This window comes from Protopterus annectens, chromosome 13.part0, assembly GCF_019279795.1.
Source record: "Protopterus annectens isolate FY-2018-M chromosome 13.part0, PAN1.0, whole genome shotgun sequence".
In the NCBI taxonomy this organism is placed as follows: Eukaryota; Metazoa; Chordata; order Ceratodontiformes; family Protopteridae; genus Protopterus; species Protopterus annectens.
The window spans coordinates 468,372,537-468,389,484 of NC_056747.1; the positions used below are offsets into that span (position 1 = coordinate 468,372,537).

Consider the following 16,948-nt stretch of genomic DNA (forward strand, 5'->3'; position numbering starts at 1 on the left):
GAAACAAGCCCTTAGTACGAAAATATGTTAAAAGTAATGTTTTGATCCACATTTTCATGTTCTACATGAAATCCTTAGTTTAGTGTTGTGCATTAGGATACCAGCCTGAAAGAAGAGATGCCTGTGCATGTTTGCACTGATGAAATGTGCTCCTGTCTAGCTTTTTGTTCTCTTTCTGTGAAAGAGTATCTGTTGATTGGTGCTGGGGGGTAGTCCATCCCACTTTTCTTAGTCAGCCCTACTTTCATTTCCTGAGTGCATCAGTAGTCCAAACACACATTGGCACAAAATACATGCAACACTCTGAATAGCTTACTGTCTGTAGCCTGCTGCTGTTTAGAAGTACGAAAAGCTTTTGTTAGTCTTCTCATACACTGCACTAAAGCCTTTGTGCAAGTGAGTGCAATGCAGGGGCTTCAGTTTCTGGGTCTTTTTCTTCTGTCAGACCTGTTGGGGGAGATCGTGCTTTCTAAGTAAGCTGGAAGTCACTGGCTCATCTTCATTTCTTCCTGAATTACCCCGCCAGTTGCAAGGATTTTATTTATTTATTTATTCATTTTTGTTTATTTATCCTTCTCTCCGGAAGCAGCTGCCTCCCTTTTGCTTTGTATTACTTACAAGCAGTTGTAAGAATTGAACCTTGTATTTCCTCCTGTTTCCACCTCCCCCTCCCCCCTCCCCCAACTAAGTCCTTAATTCTCCTACCCCCTGAAGTTTGAACTAGGAAGGATGCTGCCAAGGAATCTGAAGTCTGGTATTAAGTGGAGATCTTAGAAAATAGTCAAGGAAGGAAGATACTGACTGGATCTGTTGGCTTTAAGCTTCAGTACACTTAATCATACTGGTGCTCTTGGAACAGGGAAATTCAGCCTTAAGCAATGGATGCAAGCAAGATGGTAAGTAATTTCTTATACAAACACATAGTTAATGATGCAGTATTCCCTTATAAAAACAATTGCTAAAAGTGGACAAGCAATTGCTTTTAAAGCAGTGTTTAGTTTTTTTTTCTTTTTTTTGGTGGGGGGCACTGCTGTCTTATATGATGCTAAGCATGTGATAGTCTGTAAGTGTTAACTTGTGAACCTGCATAAACTGAGACTGAAGCACAACTATCCTTTTCTAATAGCATTTGCATGGTGTAGTCCTTAATTGTTGCAAAGTTCTGGTTTATTTGATTTCTGGCATCATCTACCGTGCACTGTTTATTGCTTTTTACTGTTTTCTGGTATTTTGTGTCACTGTGGAATATTGTTTCACTTTCCAACTGTTGAATATCAATTTGATCTTCTATGTGTAAGTGCTTCTGTGCCTGAGTGTGGTATGTATATAAATGTGATTGCATTTCAGTTTTTCTCTTAACCCAGATGTGATTCTCATGAGCTACTTTGCTGGACAGAAGTTTGTCTGTTAAACCTTCCAGTAACACTGCTGGTGCAGTGGGATAATCTGAAGCTGTCAGCCCTGTTGTCTGTCAGTTTTGCTAGCCTATGACTTCCTACATCCTTTCAAACACGCTACCATCTGTTATCCTGACACTGCTACAGTAGTAAAGGAATAGCATACGTTTTCATGACTAAGAAACCTTGTAGATGATTCTGACCAATTACCTGGTCAAATTACCAAGAATCCCAAGATATTTTGACCCAGTGTCATATGGTACTGCTGCTCTGCTGCCAGGCAAATGGTTTGCATCTCTACTTTTATTGTCTTTTAAGGTTGAATCTGCTGTTAATGTAAGGAGGTCAGAGCTGGCATCTTCCTTGCCAGAATGTTACTCATTGTAGCTACACTGCTACGTTTGGCTGATGTTCTGAAAGGCCTTATCAACCCTCTGAGGGTTAAGGAATTCAAACATTTTGAGTCAGTCTGTTTCACCATTTAGTGTTTATGAAAATGAAAATTTGTTTTAGCTGGCTTTAAAGTTGTTTCATATTACTAATTATTAATTGGCATAAACAGGAAAGCTAAAAATCCTGTAGTAAAACACAATCCTGTAAGTACTTGTGTATTGTTGTCTCCATGGTTTTTGCGTCCTTTAAACCCCTCCCCCCTTAATCTGGCTGTGTCTTTTTTTTTTTCTAGGTACATTATACATAGATTTTTTTTTTTGTGGAGCTAACGTTAACTATGTGCATTAAACCTAGTAACTGGGGGTGGGGTAAGGCTGCTTTTGCAGCCATGAATGACATCCATCTGGTAGTGGGGCTTTGTCTGACTTAGAGTTACACTCTTTTTTAGAAGGCTAGAGGGAACTTTTGAATAGGTTTTTTGGCTAGGCTTAAAGTGATCTGAAGACTAATTGCCTAGTAAAAACTAGTGTTCTTGTAGAAAGTTAAACTAATCTCTACAATCACCTCTGTGAATAACTTTGACTGGACATGAGTAGGTGCAATTTATGTTTAGTTTCCAGCAGTGTAGCACATGGGTTGGTTTTTGGCCTACTTTGGCTATTTGCATTTGAAGGGGAGCAACATAATATCAGCTGGCTAAAATGTATACTGTAAACCTACTACTCATGTAATAAAACCATAGCTTTTAATCTGCGAGTATCATAATGCTGCATTTTTTTCCCCATTTTTGCAGTTTCTGAGGAGAAACGTCCAGTTGACAATGTCTCTGGAGAGCCTGTAGTATATTAGCTGGCCCATCTGTTTTACATTAGCCACTGCATTGAAATCTTTGCCAGGCCTTATCCCTTGCATGTGGGTTACTGTTCTCTTGGCTTCCATCACCTTTTTCTGAAAAAGTCCTCACTTCTGCATATGCAGTGGCATCACAGTAGAGCAAATAACAATGCTCATTACCTCCTAATGCACTAGAACGTGCACTAAACTGCATCACAAAAAATCCTGTACTCAAAGATGGCATTAGTATGTCAAAAAAAAAGCCATACAACAAAAAAGAAGCCTCAGGGCTTTTCATTTTTCTTTCTCCTCCGAAACTGCTCAAGTTTCTCTCCTTCAGTGGTAGGTCATGCATGGCATAATTGGAGACCATGCTTCTACACCATGAACTGACATATTATGTTTGTGTACCTGTAAATCTGATGTTTTGTATCCAGGTAATTGTCTGGCCTGTAACTTTTATAGCAATAGATTAAAGTAGTCATAAATATTTTTAGTTAACAGGTGTGATCTAAGTTATAGACTTCAAGAAAAGTTGTGTAACTTGGTAAAAAGCAGTATCTGCTGACAAAGTGCATATGACTAACTGCTTGAAGTAAAGTGAAGTGTCTGTCTCAGCTGAAGCTACACTAATTGTAGACTGCTATTTACAAATATTTTTAAAAGTAGGGAGCACTGCCATATTTTTTAAATGGTACTACATTACAGCAGCTAAACCCCTTTTAAAGGAAATTATGACAGGGTGTTGAATCATAGCAGTCACCTCCCAAGGTTCATTCTCAAGATGAAGTTCTGAATCCAGTTTTTGGATGTGCAGTCTGATTATGATAGAAGAATGCTCTATGTTAATATTGTGTGTATGTGCATGCATGTTTGTTTAATAAATAAATAAAAGAATGGCGTTTGTGATATATCGTATTGATGTGACTCTGAGGCAGTTGCTTTTGGAGGGGGCTTTAGACCCAACCCTCCTTGTGGGGACTACACCCTGTCACTTCCAGAGATTGCACCTAGTCTGGGGAAACAGCGGTCTGGATTTATGGCACTTGAATTAAAATCACTTTTCTTTGAAACAACTGTATTCTGGGTGTGCATACTCACCTTAGACCCTAAAAAGGTAGGTATATTACAGAATGTAAATATTAAAATAGTATATGTAGCTTGATTACATCATTTTAACAAAACTAAATAAACTAAGCTAGATCATCTTCCCTATAAACTGTAATGGTGAAAAATACAATAAACATCAAACTAAACATAAACCCACCATAAAAAGTGTAACAGCCATACAGCATTCTATAATGCTACATCCAACCACAAACATATGGAACCTAAAGTAATATTTAAAAAAATATATTATGAAGACTGCCACAGTCACTACAGAGGGGTAAACAACTTATACATAAACTAACTCAAAATGCAAACTACTAACCAACATAGGATCCCCCTCCTGAATCAATCTCAATGCACCCAAAATGTGTCATTTAAAACTAAGTTAGAAGTAAACAAAAATATAAATGGTGTGCTTTGTCGAATGCAGGAAAAAACAAGCATTTTGCACAAAATATAAACTAAATTATACTTAATATTATAAAATGAAAAATACAGTAGTACACCAACAACATGAAAATAAAGGCATATAGTCAGAAAACTTGAGAAAAATACTGTTGTGTGTATTACAAACAGAATGTGAAGTTTGCCCTAAGGTAACCTGAAATCACCACACCCCTACTATTCCGAAAACACAGGAGTCTGTGTACTCAAACCAAAACATCCAAAACCACACCACTGAAATGAATGGGAAACAGGAAAGTAAAGCGAAACAATGGCTAAATGTAATGCATATGGGTTTGGACTGTAGTAAATGTGTACTTTGCTGTGGGGCTTGTTACTGCTCTACTGACTATTTTAGCTCTCAGAAACCACCCACAGTACCACATATTTATAGGTTCATATGTGTATACTAGGCTAACAAGCACAGGGGCCTTTTTAAGCTTAGCCATGCATCTTAAATGTACCTGACAAGTTTTATTGAACCAAAAGGTTATTCCTAAGGTTCATATATACCATATGTAGGCTCAGGCTTGGGTGGACAAGCATTTACTGGCTGCCTTTGTCCATTAGGAACATAAGTGCCAGACCAGGGGTAAATTTCCAATTCCCCATCCTCTGGTCCAGTTTATGCCTGAATTGGGTTAGGGAAGAAATTTGCTTTACATTGGTATGAAGCCTGTTCCAGAGTAGGGGTAGTCTCTGAGACACACAACTGTCCCTCCAACATGTCCTGCTTTTGTCACAAGCAAAGTTCAAGTCCCTTGACTAGGTAATTGTGGTGGTGCTGTTTTGAAGATATGCAGAAGGTCCATCAGAGTAGGAACCAAGGATGCCTTGTATCACAGGCATAGGTACTCTCAACAGTCTGTAGGAGAGAGAGTGCAGGGATAGAACTTTGAGGCGATTGCATAGGACATGTTTACTCCCTGTATCCTTTTTGTGAGGAATTTCTGTGGGAAGTTCAGTTGTTTCATGGTTTGGTCAGGTACATACTAAAGGGAGCGTTGTACTGAATAGTTGGCCAAATACAACGGAACAATGACTTCCTTGAACCTAGATGCCACACCCTTGCTTATGAGTTGCGGAACATAGAATGATTTACTTACTCCTGTAGAGACATGATGGTTAAAGGCCAGCTTACTGTCTATATGCATCCACAAAATCCTGACTTTTGGGTCTACTCTTAGGGGTGCTTTATCATTGAGGTAGTTTCTGGGAGTGGCCAACTTCCTAAATGATACTATTATGCATTTCTTGGCTTTGAGTTTTAGACCATGGGTCTGGCACCCATTATTTCTTTGTCATTCTCTTCTTGCAGGATATTTAGTGTCTTTGGGGTTCATAGGTGTTTACTAGGCTAACAACCACAAGGGCCTTTTAAGCCTAGCCATGCATCCCAAATCTCTGACAAGTTTTGAAACCCTTGATAAATGTAAGCAGGGGCTTGGTAGATGAACTATTTACAGGTTACCTGTGTCCATTAGAGACATAGGTGCCAAACCAGGGATGAATTTCTGGTTTCCCATCCAATTGATCAAGTTGCATTTGAATTGGGTTAGGGAGGAACTCACATGGATGGAGCGCCTGTTCCATAGATGGGGTAGTCTCTGGGATACATACCCATCTCTCTAGTAGGTCCTATTTATATCACAGGCACCGTTTAAGTCTTTATAATGGGTAATTCTGGTGCTGTTTGTTTTGTGGATATGAAGGAGGTCCATCAGAGTAGGGTCTGATAATGCCCTGTATGCCAGGCATAGATCTCCCCTCAAAAGCCTGTAGGAGACAGAATACAGGTACTGGGGCTTGAGGCGGTTTGCATCGGACATTTTACTTGCGTCCTGTATACTTTTAGTGAGGAACCTCTGTGGACGTTCCAATTGTTGGATATTTTATTTTATTTATTTATTTATTTAACATTTGTTGACCGGGCTAGTCTATCTTGATATAAGTCCATTTTCAGTAGAGGCCCGGGGAGAAAAGCTCCAAAAAATGACTAACGATTTAATACAAATCAAAGTTAGAGGGCACTTGTGATCATGAAGAAAATCCAAAATTATTTGGTTATGTTAACAATAACAGATAAAATAATTAGATTACAACAACAGTTAAATTCACAATAAAAAATCTCATCCCATTAAATCCACAACAATAAGTTTTTTTTTTTTTTTTTGTTAATACAAGGAGTAGAGAGGGGATTAGTGATGGTACAATGAGACAAAGAAAAAAAAAGGGGGGAATACAGAGAGGTTTGCTAAGAATAAGGTAGGATGGAGAAGTAATGAAGCTGGGAGAAGTAGTTCAAATTTGCAGGTTATGTGGCTTATTGAATCAGAATAGCACAATGTGAAATAATTTAAGAAGAGTAATCTAGTAATATGCAGGAAGGGAGATTTTTACTCAGGGTTGCTGCATGGACAGAGCCAGTGGTTTGTGAGATTAAAGTTTTAGCTTCTTTTTTAAGAGTGAGGAAGAGGAGATTGTAGTGAGGTCTGTTGGGAGTTGGTTCCAGCATTTCCCTACTACATAGGAGAAAAGTGAGTCTCCTGCTTTATTATTGGATTTATGTGTGGATACTAAAAGTTTGTGAGATGAGCGCAGGTTAGAAAGATTTTTATAGGGACTGATAAGTTTGGTAAGGATTGGTGTTTTTTCAGGAAAGTAAAGGATTTTTTGTGTTATAATAAGTTGCTGAGATAAGAGTTGATTGTGCAATTCAAGCCAACCAAGTTGTTTTAGGTTGAAGCAGTGGTGAGTTCTAAAAGGGGAGCTGGTAGCAAAATGGGCTATACTATTATAGGCGGTAGATAATTTATTCAGGTTGGTTTTGGATAGGTTAGTATATAAAGGTGATGCATATAAGAGAGTGGAGATGAGGTGGGTGTGGGCAATGGTAGTTCTGGCTGTAGGAGTAAGGAAAGGCTTAATTTTGTGTAGAGGGAGCCAATTTTTTTGTTAATGGATTTAATAGTGGAATTAATATGAGTGTCATAGTTTAGGTTATGGTCGATAGTAACCCCTAAAAGTTTGGTTGTTGTGTCAGGAGATATGACTGTGCCATTTTTAGATATGATAGAGAAATGGAGTATGTTAGCTTTATGTGTGGGAGTGAATAGCAGTAGTTTAGTGTTATTTGGGTTAAGGAGGAGACAACGCTGTAAGAACCAGTTTTCTACAAGCTGAAAGACATTTTGGGTGAGTGATTGAAGTATGGTAGGGTTAGTGGCTGAGGAGATCAAGGTAGACTCGTCAGCATATTGAATGGTTACTGCTTGGGGGATACTAGAGGCAAGATCATTAATAAATATTGGAGAATAATAGAGGACCTAAGATAGATCCTTGGGGGACGCCAAGGGAGACAGGAAGAGGGGATGATATTGTGTTTTCCCAGAGGACTGCCTGCTTTCGATTTATCTAGGTATGACTTGAACCACTGTAGTGCCAGAGTATCAAGTGAGAGAGATTTTAGAAGATTCAAGAGAATTTGATGATTAACCATGTCGAATGCTTTAGAAAGATCTATAAAGATAGCAGATGAGAAGATGTGATTATTGCATTTTTTATTTATGTGATCGGTAAAGGAAAGAAGAGCAGTTGTAGTGCTATGGGAGGGACAAAATCCATGCTGAGAGGGGGCTAGTAGACCATTAAGAAGGAGGTGGTCGAGCAATTGTTGGTGTATACATTTTTCCATGATTTTAGCTAAAGGAGAAAGAAGGGCAATAGGACGGTAGTTTGAAAGTTCTGTTGAGTTTCCACCTTTATGAAGGGGAATAATATGAGAGATCTTCCAGATGGAAGGGATAGTGCCTTCTTTGATGCTTCTGTTTATAAGGATTGAGATAGGGTAGGCAATAGCTTTAGCTGCAATTTGAAGATATTGAGCAAGTAATAAGTCAGCAGAGGGGGTAGAGGGTTTGAGTTTTGAGAGGAGGGTACTGATGGATGTAGATGCAGGTTGTAATTGAAAAGTGGGTGGGGAGGGAAAAGAGGAGGGTGGTGACAATGTAAGAATGAGAGGTAAAGAGTTTACAAGTGACTGGATAGCTTCGGTAAAGAAATTGTTAAAGGAGGCAGCAGTCTGTTTAGGATTATTTTTGGCAATACTAGCAGGGGTTGGTGTCTTAGATGTGCCTGGGTGTAGTAAAGCATTAATCCCTGTCCAGAATTTCTTTGGGTTCTGGTGGTTATTTTGCTGGAGGTGAAAGAAAAAGTTTTTTTGTCAAGACGTACAGATGATTTAGTGGAATTTCTTAGGTGTTTAAAATTAGTGTGATCAGATGGATCTTTGGTGGCTCGCCATTTAGACCAGAGTTTGTTTCTAAGCAACATTTTGTGTTTGGTTTCTATATTCTGTGACTTTACCTAGTTTGGAGTAATCTTCATACTTTGTTAGCCAGAAACTCTTGAGGTTGTCCTCGACATTAGAGAAGATGATGCCAAAAAGGAGTGGACCCAGTATAGAGCCCTGAAGAACTTTCTCTGTGGAGGTGGACTCCCGTTATCCATACTTCTTGGGTCCTATTTGAGATCTACTCAGCAATCCAGCAGGTGACAACGTGATTTATACCTAATCCCATGAGTTTGTTTACATCCATTACACCTCAACCTTCTCTATATTCACATGTGCATACATCTGTATGTATGCGGACATATGTGAGAATAGTGTGCTATGCATGTAATATTTGGTATTGTAATATTAGGGAATGAGTTTGTGATGAGCTGGGAATCTTACACAGTGCCAATTATTGTTTGGGTCACACAAAGTGGATATCTGCTTATTCCAGTTATCTATTCTTTCTTGTTTTAAGTCTGAGTTACTGTTCCATGATAATTTCTGCAGGAAATGGCACTAAAGTTATTTGTCCAAACTGTGCATTGAATAGGGTTTTATGCAGTTTGTCAAGGTGCATAGAAAAGAGTGATGTTCATGATTAGATCATTGCTCCAGTAGCCTAAGCGATATGAATTATGCCCATATCGTCAGCTGGTGCTTCACCAAGGCTGGGCAGATAAGAAAACTGTTGAGGAAAACCTTCCACTCTATCAATTTTTGTGAAGAACAATTTGCTTTTTTGTCAAAAATTATATTAAGACTAATACTGGTGTTTTTAGTGATTGTCATTAAAACTTCTATTTGAAAACTCCTTTTAAAATATCACTTTAAGTGAGAAAGTTTTCCTTTTTGTCAGAAACTGTAACTATGGGACAGGACTTGAGATCTGAAAGGTTTCTATTTAGATGGTTTACCTACTCTCCAAGGCTTTTCTCTTTTTTTTATTTATTTATTTATGTTTCAGTACGTGCAGGAGACTTCAGTCTTAGTCGGCTTCTTTAGAGCCTCTGTTACCAGGGTGTGACTCTGCTGTGGCCTTTTCAGGTACCTATGACTACTCATCCATTTTTCTCAGTCCCTCTGGTGTTACTCCTGTAGAAGCCTGTAAGGCCCATGAGACAGGCACATCTTCTGGTTATTAGGTTGTCCCCTTCAGGCAAAGGATAAGCACACACTTATCAGTGTCAGAGGAGGGAAAAGGATGATGCTGTAAAATAAAGCCTCCCTAAGGAGCTTCATTCTTGGGGAAAGAACCCATCCTCAAGTCTCCCATTTTACTTGGAGATATCTCAGGGAAAAGAAAACAAAGTTAGAAATTTTTCTTCTCGTGTTTCACATGGGATGAAAAGAAAAGAGTGGCTGGGTTTTGCTAAGGGCATATTTCAAGCCTTTCAGTTATTAAATTTTAACTCCTCCCAGAAATTTTCCAATCTCTGAGTTTGATTCTCAGTCTGAGGGACAGGAATTAGATTTGGATTGCGTTTCCTAGTGGCTGCTTCACACGAGGAGGAATCAGATTCTGAAGAAAGCTTTTCTTATCCCCCCTTTAAAGTTTCCTTTTTCTGATACTATAACCAAAAATAAAGTTTTCAGTTGGAGTAGAAATTGAAATTCTTGTATTCCACAAAGTTAACTTAATTCAGTAGAATTTTCCTCAGCTTGCAGCTTTTCCTCTTGTCTTGTCTGTAGTAGAGGATGCTTTTCTGGCAGCCGACAGTTTGCTTGACAGCCTCCTGTACCCAAAAAGTCTGAAATTATATAAAGTTAGCGAGAGACAGAATTTTCCCTCTTCAAACCCCAGATTAAATCTGCAGTGATGTCTTCTTCAAAATCATCTTTTGGCAGCTAACCCTATTCCTTTTCATAAGGATGGGAAAGACAGATTTGGGAAGAAAGTCTGTAATTCCACCTTGACCTTCAAGATGATGAATTGCCAGGCTCACATGTCCGATTTGTGCTAGTTTCATTTGATAATGTGAGAAAGTTAATTGCTTATTTCCCTTCCTCAGAGACAAATACATGTCTGAATTCTTTACTGTCCTTTGTGTCTCAAGTAACCATAACTCTCTAGAATGTTCTTGACACTGCTGAGCTGTTTCTAAAGCAACTGCTGCTGGGTCAGTGATAAGCAGAGTTGCCTACCTTTGCAGAATTTACCAGAGGATGTCAAAGCTAAGATCCTAATTGCTGCCCTGGATAAAGATTATTTGGCCTGTCCTCTGCTGAGGTACTTAAAAATTTGACGAAGACCGTGTAACTCATGTGGTCACTCGGTTTTCAATCCTCCATGCCAAAATACAAAAGGAACTTAACTTAAAGTTCCAGGTCCTTTTAGAGGAAACAAAGTAAAGTGTCTTAGCAAAGCACAGACGAACATGTTCAGAAAGCAATGACAAAGAGGCTCTAAAAAAGGGAGGAAAACCAAAGACAAAAAGTCAGACTGACTATATACCCCTTTTGGTTTCCCCTCTCACCACTGCAGCATTTCAGTAAAACTGTCCCAGAATCTAGGGCTTCACTTCTACCTGTAGCACCAGATAATGTAAGACACTTCTGAGAATCATTCAAAAAGTTTGCAGTTGACATTGAGTCCCTTCCTCATTTTCAGAGGATTCCTCCACATCCGTCCAGTCAGACCTTCCTTTTTCCCGATGTACTGGAGCAAATGCTGTCTTAATGGGTCATAGAACATTTTACCCCACATCAAACAGGGAAAGGTTTATTTTGAAAAATCTTTCTGGAGCCAAAGAAAGAAAGAACTTTAAGACCTGTCCTAGTCCTTTCTTTTCTAAACCTTCATGTCAAAGTCCCAAAATTCAAATGCTCTCTCTCTACTCTCTACCTCTCATTTCACCTCTGTTTTCTTGGTAACTCAGGATTTGAAAGAGGTTTATCATTATATTCCAGTTCTCAAGGATTTCAGATGTCTTAAGATTTTTTGTGTTTGGTTTATATTTTCAATTTTCTGCCTTATCCTCAGTTTGTCTACAGCTCCAAGGGTATTTACAAAGCATGTGGCACCAGTGCAGCTTTGAAGGTTGCAGGGCATTAACATTTTCTCATATTAAGATGGCCACCTTATTTTTGCAGAGTCCTGTACAACTCGTCAAGAATCTCTGGGTTTTTCCTCATTCTGGGGTTTCAGCTGAATACAGAGAAGCCTTCTCTTATTCTGTTTCACACAACAGTATTCTGGGAAAGTCTCCTGGACTAGTCCCGCATAATGGCTTGTCATCCTTAGGCTGAAGTAGAGTTTTGCAAGGAAAACTTCTGATATGCTTTGACCAGTCTCTGACTTCTGTGATGAAATAGCCCATATAATTCTTGGATTCCTTTGGCTTCACATGAGGAAAATTTAGTGGTTTCTCAAATCCGTTTGGACCCATCTTCAGCGTCCCTTTAATTTCAGATTTCAGTTCTGGAATTTGTAAGACAGTAATTACTTTGCATGCATCAGTTCTCTCTCAACCCAGATCTCGATTTTCCCTTCTGGACCCTAGATGTCACAGACTTTGCTTAGGAAACTGTATCCAAGGGGTGAAAGTTAGAGCCTGTGGAGCAAACAGAGCAGACTGAAATGTAAATATCAGCGTAATGTTGGATGTAATAAATACTGTCAAGAATCTAAATCGTGTCTGGGTTCTAGGCTTTCTTCTAGTAATTATAGACCATACTACAGTGTTATGGTTCATAAATTGGGGGGGGGGCATATCCTGCCCCCCCCCCCCAATAGTCTAGATGTAGTATCCTGGGAATTACTGATTTGGCACAGTTTGCCCCTCAAGGCTACCTACATAAAACTTTATTGCAGAGAGGCTGAACAGAACCAGGATGGGCCCACAAAAATAGATGCACCTAGGGGTCTTCTGGGAACAGATTGTTCTGGGGAAACTCAAATATGTTTGCCTCTAGTCACAACAGGGCAGTTAAGGACGTTCTGTTCCAGGATTCCTTGCACACGGGCTTGGAAGACAGATGTGTTTTCATTCCCATGGATGGAATATTCCTTTATGCTTTTCTATTTTTTCCTGTAATAACCATAGTTGTTCTAAAGTTTTGGAATTACTGTCCAGTGATACATGCGGTAACCCCCTTTTGGCCTGAGCAACAGCAGTTCTCCCTATTTTGAAAATAGCCAAGGGCAGTTACCAACTTCCTCACAGAATGAGCTTACTCGCACAAGACCGTAGTTGACTCACCCCAAACTTCAATTTCTAGAACTCACTGCCTGGATGATAGAATTTTAGTACCTTTTAAGTACCATTTGTTTCTGAGGATGGTGCAGCAGATAATAGAGGCAAACCTGCTTCTAGAAAATCATATATAGGAAAGTGGAAAAGATTTTCTTGTTGTGAAAGTAAGAACCAGGGCCCCCCTTTTTAGGCCTAGATGCATTTGGTTATACAATGTTAATTATGAGTTATTATCATCTAGTCTTTCTTGTTCTTCTATAAAGATGAACCTCTTGGCCATTGCTGCTTGTCTGCCTGTTGATCCTCCCCCACCTCAACCCTTTCTACCTGGCCTCAAGTCAAATATGTTTTTAAAGGACTTCTACATATCCATCCACCTAGAAAAGAGGTGGCTTCTTGTATGGATCTTAATTTTGCTCTACAGAAACTTTAAACTTTTTCTGTTTGAAACTGCTCATGAGGCTGACTCAAGTTTTACATTTGGAAAACAGTGTTAGTCATTGCTCTGACTTCTGCAAACATGTCTGAGTTTCAAGCTCTTGGGGTGAGTCAACCATATCTTCTTTCACAAGAATATTGGGTAACTCTGAGAATAAATTATTCATTTATTTCTGAAGTGGTTTTAGAGATTACTTTAAGTCAGGCTATTAATCTTGCTGTATTCATTCTAAAACTAGAAAATAAGGGAGAAAGAACTTTACAGACTTTGGATGTCTACATGCAACTCGGGTATTACACTGACAAGACTAAAACCTTCAAGAGTTCTAATCAATTGTTTTATTCCTTTTGAAGGAAAAAGGGACTATCTTAAACTGTTTCATGCTTTTTTTTGTATGCGTGTAAATTTTTTTTTTTTTTGAGTGGGACCAAATTATTATGATTGTTAAACTGTGTAGTTACTAATGCACACATGATTGTAATAAATACTTGATGTGCATAAGGTGGTGTTAAAAATGTCTGTATCCTGAAACTGTATATTTAATTGCACCCTTTTTGAAGGAAATATTTATGTACAGTGTGTGTAATAAACACACACACATACACATGCACGTATGCATACTAAATACAGACAAAAGCACACGCTTTTAAACACACATGCATAACACGCATATACAGGCTTCTGGTCACAGCTGAGAACTGAAATTGTGACTCCTGAAATTGAAAAAACTAACTTTGGTTCTAGTTCCTAAAAACTAATTTTGAATTTGTTGCTTCACTATTAAAACATTGTTGTAGGAGACTTTGCACCCCTGTGGCCTCGTACCCCAGCTAAATTTTATTAAACTCCAGGATAATTTTAACTTGTAATAAGGAAATGCTGCAAAATGCTGCAGTCTCAGACTTTGTATACATGTTACCTATTCTTGAAATAAGTCTCACAATTGTGGATTGCAGTTGCAAATGCTTCCTTGTGCATGTATAGTAACTGGTAAGGCAGATATTTTGTACTGTAGGTTGGAGAACAAGTTTGGTTTTGAGCAGTAATGCCATAGGTCAATAAATCTAACATATTCAATTTTTTTTTTAACTACGGATGTTATGTAGTCCAATCTCGCCTACATTCTTACCCGTGGGTTCAGAGCCGAACCTCTGCTCCGACTCGGCCATACTCCAGCTCAAAGTCTTCATTTGGCTCGTGGCTAAGAGGTATTCCATGCTGCACTGCTCCTTTTCCCCAGATCTCGTTTGCCGCTCGTACAGCTGAGACGTGGTCTCACTCTTAGCCGTGGCTAAGTATAACTTTTTTCTACTTTTTAGTAGTTTGTTGCTCCAAAAGCTATTTTCATAGCTAGTCTCTGTTTTGTGATTTAAAAAAAAAAAAAAAACTGTTTGTGTAGCCTGTTGGGCTTTTGTCTTGGTGTCACGTTTGTATTTCTTCCCTTCTTATGGGCTAGGCCCATTTCATTTAGAGGACCTAGTGCTCCCTTCTAGTTGTGTGGGTTCCAGTTTCCCTGTGTGTGCTTGTTCCGGTGTTGCCCCGTCCCTTTGGGCTAGGGCCATTTAACTTAGAGGGCCTAGTCCTACCTTGTTTGTTTGTCAGGGCCATTTAAGTTAGAGGTCCTTTCTTCCCTGTAGTGTTTATTCTATGACCGTTTAATTTAGAGACATAGTTCCCGCGTTTTTCTGTTGTTGGTGTCTGGATTGTCTGCTGATATATTTTGTGCAGTGTCGTACCAATATGTCTAAAGTTACAAAAGAACACAAGCCTTCAGGCTTCAAAAAATGTGATAAGTGTGGATATAAAAAGTCTATTACTGATGGGCACTCTGTGTGTATGTGTGTGTGTGTGTGTGTGTGTATATTGCTTGGGGGCTATCCACTTCCAAGAATCCTGTGTGTTCGGTCATGCCTTTAGCCCACACGTTCTTCAAGAGAGGAAGAACAAACTGATTCTGAAGGGATTACTGAAACCCTCCTTCGAAGAAGACTTGGAGAGGGCTTCCAGTTCAAAGTCCTCTCCCTCTAAAGCAGACAAGACCTCTAAATCAAAAAAATGCTCTCCGGCTCCGTCAGTTTTATGGGAGCCGCCAGAGAAAGTTGCCAAGTCTATTTCAGCTTCCTCTGCTCCATTGGCTTCAGGGCCGAAGGAAGTGGGTGAATTGACTGTCAAAATTGGCTCCCAGTCTCTCGGAGCTGATGACGAAGATACTTGTTTGGAGCCGGTCTCCAGTTTATAGACTGGTTTCTCCTTCTCGTAAGTCTCCTTTTGTAGGGAGGTAGAGATCTCCAACCTTATCCTCTAGGTCCTCCAGGACTCTCTCGGATGATGATGTGGATAGAGTGGTACAGAGACTGCTCCAATCTCCGGTGTTGGCAAAATTGTTTTCGGCTCTGGCCCAATCGGCCCTGGGGCCTGTCACCCATCCATCCTCGTATGTTCCTCCTCTGAGCCTTTCTCGGCCTTCGGAGCCAGAGTTGTCAGTTCTGTCTAATGCCTTTGTCTGCTCCAGTAGCCCATCCTGGCATCTCGGTTCCAATCTCCGCTCCAACCCCGTCTGCTCCGTCCACGGGGTCCAGGGCTCATAGTTCCTCGGTTGGACCCGAGAGAGAGGTCTCGGGTCTGTCTTTGGCTCTGAGCCTCCCGCTCTGTGTTTCGGCATGGGTGAGCTTGGGCCACCTTATCCCTTTGGCTCCGATGGCTTCCATGGTTGGTCGCTCTTTGGAGCCAGGGGGATCAGCTTTCGAGGTCATGCGGAGCGTGCTGGCCAGGTCCTCAGCTGCGTCTGATGGTACCGACACTTTATCCCTCCAGCACTGGTGTCCGTTTCTTATCACCCTCTGTCATTGGACAGCAGAAACCCAAGGCCTCAGGATTACCTCCATGAGTGGTCCCCAACTTTCTGAGGTCTCCCCAGAGTGTTTATCTGAGGAGCCCCCCAGAAAGAGTGTGCAAGAGGAAGCACATAGACTCCCAGGATGAGTCTATCACTTCGGACACCGACCTCTAAGATTCAGAGGAGTCCCCCAAGTCGTCCTCTGAAGATATCTCTTTCTCAGATATCCTGGAGATCTTGAAGCAGAGAGGCAATTGGCCCTCCAGATCTCCCTCTGAGGAGGAGTCTGTGTTCCTGAAGCCTTTGGGTCTCAACTCTCCGCCTCTTGGATTTCTCCCCCATTCGATGAACATCTGGATATTGTTTGTCGAAGGGCATGGGAAACCCCTGACACTGTGGAACTAGTCCCCAGGTGACCCAACAAGTTTCTGTCTGCCCCCACTGACCAGGAATTTCTCACAAAGGGTGTTCCAGTAGATGCCATGGTGGTGGCAACGGCCACCAAGAAGGAACTAGGTGAGATTTCATCTACCGTCCATCCCCCTAACATGGAGTCAAGGACCATGGACCGGTATGGGAAGTGTATGTTTTCTTCAGCGGCCTTTACTTTGCGGTCGCTGAACTATTTGTCAGATTTTACACAGCTCCAAAGAAATCTCCTAAAAGAACTTGGAGAGTCTCTGCATGGTAACGTTTCTGACGCAATGGCTCAGAAGGTCAATGCCCAGATGTCTACCCTAAATTTCATTACTAACTCCTCCATGAGGCTGATCTCGCATGCAGCCGATGGAGCGAGTAGGGCAGTGAGTGCAGGAGTCTCCCTCTTAGGAGGCACTCCTGGATGCACCTGTGTAATTTCGCGGAGACCTTCAAGTCTACGTTCACCAGTGCCCCTTTTGACGGTTCATCGTTCGGAACCAAGGTAAAGGATACTCTCACTAGGTGTGAGCAGGAAGGAAAAACCCT

At 40.4% G+C, this 16,948-nt stretch overlaps 1 protein-coding gene across 1 annotated transcript in view; it reads left to right on the plus strand.

Annotated features, from left to right (window-relative positions):
- Nucleotides 1-290: 290 nt before the first annotated feature.
- HIP1 (huntingtin interacting protein 1) overlaps nt 291-16,948 on the plus strand; it is a 2,554,439-nt gene continuing 2,537,781 nt past the window's right edge. Inside the window, exon 1 of the mRNA XM_044054110.1 lies at nt 291-896. Within this exon, the coding sequence (XP_043910045.1) occupies nt 879-896 (18 nt within the window). The 5' untranslated portion in view covers nt 291-878. The remainder of the gene's footprint in view (nt 897-16,948) is intronic.